This window comes from Protomyctophum bolini (assembly GCF_963924005.1).
Source record: "Protomyctophum bolini genome assembly, chromosome: 16".
Classification (NCBI taxonomy): domain Eukaryota; kingdom Metazoa; phylum Chordata; class Actinopteri; order Myctophiformes; family Myctophidae; genus Protomyctophum; species Protomyctophum bolini.
In genome coordinates this window covers 852,219-858,411 of record NC_137877.1, presented here as the reverse complement: position 1 = coordinate 858,411, position 6,193 = coordinate 852,219, and the positions used below count along the sequence as shown (strand labels likewise).

Genomic DNA, 6,193 nt, shown 5'->3' with positions numbered 1-6,193 from the left:
GATGTTTGCCTTACCGTTTTGAAATAGATGACTGATCTCTGCCAGTTTGCGACTGAGGCTATTCACATTCAAATGAAACATGTGAAGGCCGTTGGTTTCGACGATTGTGTTAATTTCGTCGGTGTTGAAATAGTCTGAGGTGTGAATGTGGATGGGCGGTGGAATTTCCGTGGCTGAGGTGTGAGTGGGGAGGGGCGGTGGAATGTCAATGCCATTGTCCTCAGTAGCCCTGGATTGACTGGGGGTGTGGGTGAGGGGGGGGGTGTTCCTCGGTTTCGATCACAGCCGCTGCGTTGGTTTCAGCAAACATAACGCCCGCGGTGAAATAAGGGGGTCCGCTGGCGTTGGTTGTATGCTGTGGGGGAGAGGCTGGAGAGCGTTCCCAGGCTGATCTTGGAGTTGCGTCCGTGGTCAAGTCCATGGAGGCGGCGCTCTGGAAGCCGTGGCGCGTTGCGATGGAAACGGCTGTGGCTTGCGGAAGTACCTCTTGCTGTAGGAGCAGTCTCGCTTGTGAGACTGCTTGTGATCTTGTAACCGGTCCAGGATTGAAATGAATGTCTCCCGATAGCAACAGGCATAAAATAATCACAGTTCTGCGATCCATTTTGCCAGTCGGGGGCTTGTACTTGCGATTCGGGTTCGCTGTTAACAGGCCATGAATCGCCGCCGACCCAAAAGAAATGTGTTTGCATTCCAAACCATTTAGGAGGAAAAAATCGCTGTGAAACTCCTCTGCTTCGTTTCCGTATCGTTCCATCTCTTCTTGGTGTAGACTCCATGTTGAATTAAAGCATGCGTCCGTAATCCATAGGATGAAGAATAGGTAAAAGGCGGAACAAGTTGAAAACATAGCTACCGGTTCTTGGTTGGAGAGAGCTCCTGGGAATGCGACTGCTCAGGTCGATGATTGACCGTACTGAATAACTGCTAGCTTACATAATGTCTTGAGGCTAGGACTGAAGTCTAAGACATACAGGTCAGCTGGTCTGTTGTCTCCTCCAAAGAGGATGATACGATCTCCCACCATGCAACAGCACATATTCTTCATCCTATGTGGGCGTTTCCCCTTGGGCTCAACCTTCTTCCAGGAGAAGGTCTCTGGGTTGAATCTCCACAGATCATTGAAGTAATTGTTAAAATTACGGCCACCAAATATGTACAGCTCTCCATTGTAGGTAAAGGCTGAATGAGCCCTGCGTCCTACTGGTAGAAGCTGTGTAGAAGGTGTGTTCATGCAGTGGTTGGTCTCTGTGTCAAACACTCTGATGGTGTCGTGGTGCTGACCCCCATAGCCCCCAAATACAAACATCTTTGTCCCGATGATGGTAGCAGAGTGACACCATGAAGCCTTAGGTGGAGTTCCTCTGGTGTTGATTAAAGACCAGACCATTGTGGTGGAGTCCAACTTGTAGATGTCATTAGTGTATCCAGTCTGGGTCAATCCTCCATGGATAAATATGACCTTCCCCAACACACAGGCTGAGTGGTACCACCTCCCCTCTGGAACGGTCCCAGAAACCTGTGGTTTGAACCATCTGTGGGCATCGACATCAAAGGGATAAAGGACATTGCAGTTATTATCACCTGGGAAGCCTCCCCAGAGGTAGACAGTGTCTCCAATCAGCACAGCTGTGTGGCCCCGGCGCCTGGAGGGAACCTCAAGGTAAGGTTGACCTGGGGTCAACTTCTTCCAACATAAAGACGCTATATTGAAGACGTGTACTTCAATGTGATCTCGTCTCTGGTTTACGTCTCCTCCAAAGCAGTAGATCTCGTGTCCGACCACCACAGCAGCCTGGTCCTTCCTATGTTCTCCTTCCAGATGTATCGTCCAGTGAAACATTTCACACAGCAGCTCCACCGCCAATGAGCGTTGACAACTAACTTAGAGACTTAATTATTTATAAAGAACAATGAATATGGTTGTGATGTCATTGCATGATTACATCATACGTTGGTTTGCTAATGATATAATCTGATTGGCCAATAATTGGCAACCTATAATTTGTAATCCAGAACTCGAGTACCGAGACTTCAAATTGGACACACGTGTCCCCCCCCCCCACAGGGAGGGCAGGGCCCGGTGTCGTTCCACACCCCCACAGGGAGGGCAGTGCCCGGTGTCCCCCCCCCCACAGGGAGGGCAGTGCCCGGTGTCGTCCCCCCCCCCACAGGGAGGGCAGTGCCCGGTGTCGTCCCCCCCCCCACAGGGAGGGCAGTGCCCGGTGTCGTCCCCCCCCCCCCACAGGGAGGGCAGTGCCCCCCCCCCACAGGGAGGGCAGTGCCCGGTGTCGTCCCCCCCCCCCCACAGGGAGGGCAGTGCCCCCCCCCCACAGGGAGGGCAGTGCCCCCCCCCCACAGGGAGGGCAGTGCCCCCCCCCCACAGGGAGGGCAGTGCCCGGTGTCGTCCCCCCCCCCCCACAGGGAGGGCAGTGCCCCCCCCCCACAGGGAGGGCAGTGCCCGGTGTCGTCCCCCCCCCACAGGGAGGGCAGTGCCCCCCCCCCACAGGGAGGGCAGTGCCCGGTGTCGTCCCCCCCCCCACAGGGAGGGCAGTGCCCCCCCCCCACAGGGAGGGCAGTGCCCCCCCCCCACAGGGAGGGCAGTGCCCGGTGTCGTCCCCCCCCCCCACAGGGAGGGCAGTGCCCCCCCCCCACAGGGAGGGCAGTGCCCGGTGTCGTCCCCCCCCCACAGGGAGGGCAGTGCCCGGTGTCGTCCCCCCCCCCACAGGGAGGGCAGTGCCCGGTGTCCCCCCCCCCCCACAGGGAGGGCAGTGCCCGGTGTCCCCCCCCCCCCCACAGGGAGGGCAGTGCCCGGTGTCGTCCCCCCCCCCCACAGGGAGGGCAGTGCCCCCCCCCCACAGGGAGGGCAGTGCCCGGTGTCGTCCCCCCCCCACAGGGAGGGCAGTGCCCGGTGTCGTCCCCCCCCCCCACAGGGAGGGCAGTGCCCGGTGTCCCCCCCCCCCCACAGGGAGGGCAGTGCCCGGTGTCCCCCCCCCCCCCACAGGGAGGGCAGTGCCCGGTGTCCCCCCCCCCCCACAGGGAGGGCAGTGCCCGGTGTCCCCCCCCCCCCCACAGGGAGGGCAGTGCCCGGTGTCGTCCCCCCCCCCACAGGGAGGGCAGTGCCCGGTGTCCCCCCCCCCCCACAGGGAGGGCAGTGCCCGGTGTCCCCCCCCCCCCACAGGGAGGGCAGTGCCCGGTGTCCCCCCCCCCCCACAGGGAGGGCAGTGCCCGGTGTCCAGTCGGTCGGACCCACAGTTGTCCAGAACCGCCACAAAAGGCGTCTGCCCGGGCTCTGGACGGGGCCCCTGCCCAGGGCTCCATATATGGAGCCGGCCTGTTCTGACATCTCAATGATTGTTCTGACATCTGCATAGACTCCATATTTGGCCATGCCTGACAAATAACTCCATGTATGGGCATAAAAGGGACACAGACATAACTAGAAATGCACTCTGTCGAGCTGCCAACGTGCGCATTGCGCACAAGTAGGCCATGCATGGCCTGCTTGTGCGCAAGCAGAGAGCGCCATGAGGTGCGCTCACCACTGCTGGTACGACTGCTGCTCTCTGAGTCCTAGAGCTCTCTGCTGTTGTCATTGCGAACGCAGTGATTGCGAATGCAGTGAGCACTTACTATGAGACCTAGCAGATCATGTCTGTGTGTGTGTGTGTCCCCTTTGTGCCCATATATGGTATATATAAGTATATATATAACATACTGAATTGAAGGATGTATCCTCATTATAATAAATTAACATACTAAAATGAAGGATGTATCCTCATTTTAATAAATAATTATACATTAACATACTGAATTGAAGGATGTGTCCTCATTATAATAAATTATAATACATTAACATACTGAATTGAAGGATGTATCCTCATTATAATAAATTAACATACTGAATTGAAGGATGTATCCTCATTATAATAAATTAACATACTGAATTGAAGGATGTATCCTCATTATAATAAATTAACATACTGAATTGAAGGATGTATCCTCATTATAATAAATTATAATAAATTAACATACTGAATTGAAGGATGTATCCTCATTATAATAAATTAACATACTGAATTGAAGGATGTATCCTCATTATAATAAATTAACATACTAAAATGAAGGATGTATCCTCATTTTAATAAATAATTATACATTAACATACTAAAATGAAGGATGTGTCCTCATTTTAATAAATTATAATAAATTAACATACTGAATTGAAGGATGTATCCTCATTATAATAAATTAACATACTGAATTGAAGGATGTATCCTCATTATAATAAATTATAATAAATTAACATACTGAATTGAAGGATGTATCTTCCGGTGACGTCTCCGTTCCGGAAGGTGTCGGTCCAGAGCAGGCAGCCGTCACATGACCTGATCATGTGACCCTTATGGTCCGACAGGTTCTCTGGGGGGGGGGGGGTTTAACGACGGATTTGACAAGTGAACCAAACCATTCAATCAATCAATCAATCAGTCAGTGTGTGTACAATGACATGTTGTCATGTCAATCAATGTGTCACTACGTATATGCATGTCAGAGGTTAACTGTGTCTGTGTTGTAAAGTGATCTATAAATGGACCATTTTTTTTGTTGACCGGTTGCAACTACACCCCGTGCAACTACAGCAGCCGTCCACTAGGTGGAGCCATTTTCTAAGGTACTTTTTTGTTGCGTATAATTGTCCACATTTCGACCTCCATACGTGCTTGTGTGTCGATTGATTGATTGATTGATTGATTTTCAACCTTGGATATAAATATATGTTCAGATTCAGAGATTCAGAGGGTTCACAGACAGACAGACAGACAGACAGACAGACAGACCGTGACACAGACAGACAGACAGACAGACAGACAGACAGACAGACAGACAGACAGACAGACCGTGACACAGACAGACAGACAGACAGACCGTGACACAGACAGACAGACAGACAGACAGACAGACCGTGACACAGACAGACAGACAGACAGACAGACAGACAGACAGACAGACAGACCGTGACACAGACAGACAGACAGGTACTCACTGTGGAACATGGTTGCCACTCCAGACACGGTGGCGTTTGCTTCACCGTAAATGCAGCGATTACTGTAGAAACAGGAGTTACACGTTATCGTCACGCATGTAGAAACACGCTAACTCTACTGTGTTCTGTTATCGTCACGCATGTAGAAACACGTTAACTCTACTGTGTTCTGTTATCGTTATGCATGTAGAAACACGTTAACTCTACTGTGTTCTGTTTTAGCGTCACGCATGTAGAAACATGTTAACTCTACTGTGTTCGGCTCGCTGTTTCTCTGCAAGACATTACTCTATAAGCCATATCTCCAAAACTGGTGAGTCAAACTGAACAACCAATATGTCAATTTGAAGCTATGATTCCCTGCTTTCATATGACATGAAAAAGTCAGTCAAATGTAGTCGCACATGTTAACTCTACATGTAGAAACAGGAGTAACATGTTAACTCACACGCAACCAACTTTAAAATAGTCATGGAGTCATGGTGCTTTACATAATTTCTTCACGGCACTCTTCGTATCAGTTCATGTCCATCCAGACTCACAAGGTCTGCGTCTCCCCAGCGCATGGTGACTGGGTTAGGGTTGGGTTAGAGGTACGGTTGGGTCAGGGGTTACTGTTAGGGGTCAGAGGTCAGAGGTTGGGTCAGGGGTCAGAGGTCAGAGGGTACTCACAAGCAGTGGTCTCCCCAGCGCACGGTGACCGTCTGGCTGTGATTGGTGGAACTCAGCTCAATCCAGGAGGTCTTCAGGGCCCCGAGGGCCTGGTGGTACGGCCCCGGGGCCCCCGAGCCCAGCACGTAGATCCATCTACCAAAGATCTGCAATGTCACAGACATAGATCCATTTACCAAAGATCTGCAATGTCACAGACATAGATCCATTTACCAAAGATCTGCAATGTCACAGACATAGATCCATTTACTATAGACCTGCAATGTCACAGAGATAGATCCATCTACCAAAGATCTGCAATGTCACAGAGATAGATCCATTTACCATAGACCTGCCACCATCACAGAGACAGATCCATTTACCATAGACCTGCCACCATCACAGAGACAGATCCATTTACCATAGACCTGCCACCATCACAGAGACAGATCCATTTACCATAGACCTGCCACCATCACAGAGACGGATCCATTT

General features: G+C 51.5%; 1 protein-coding gene across 1 annotated transcript; it reads right to left on the bottom strand.

Moving 5' to 3' along the window:
- Positions 1-895: 895 nt before the first annotated feature.
- Positions 896-1,843, bottom strand: LOC308330362 (kelch domain-containing protein 3-like; the record flags this gene model as incomplete). The annotated part of the gene is made up of 1 exon (XM_080785208.1): positions 896-1,843. One exon carries the CDS (start codon positions 1,841-1,843, stop codon positions 896-898), a length of 948 nt encoding a protein of 315 aa, XP_080641334.1.
- Positions 1,844-6,193: the final 4,350 nt, after the last annotated feature.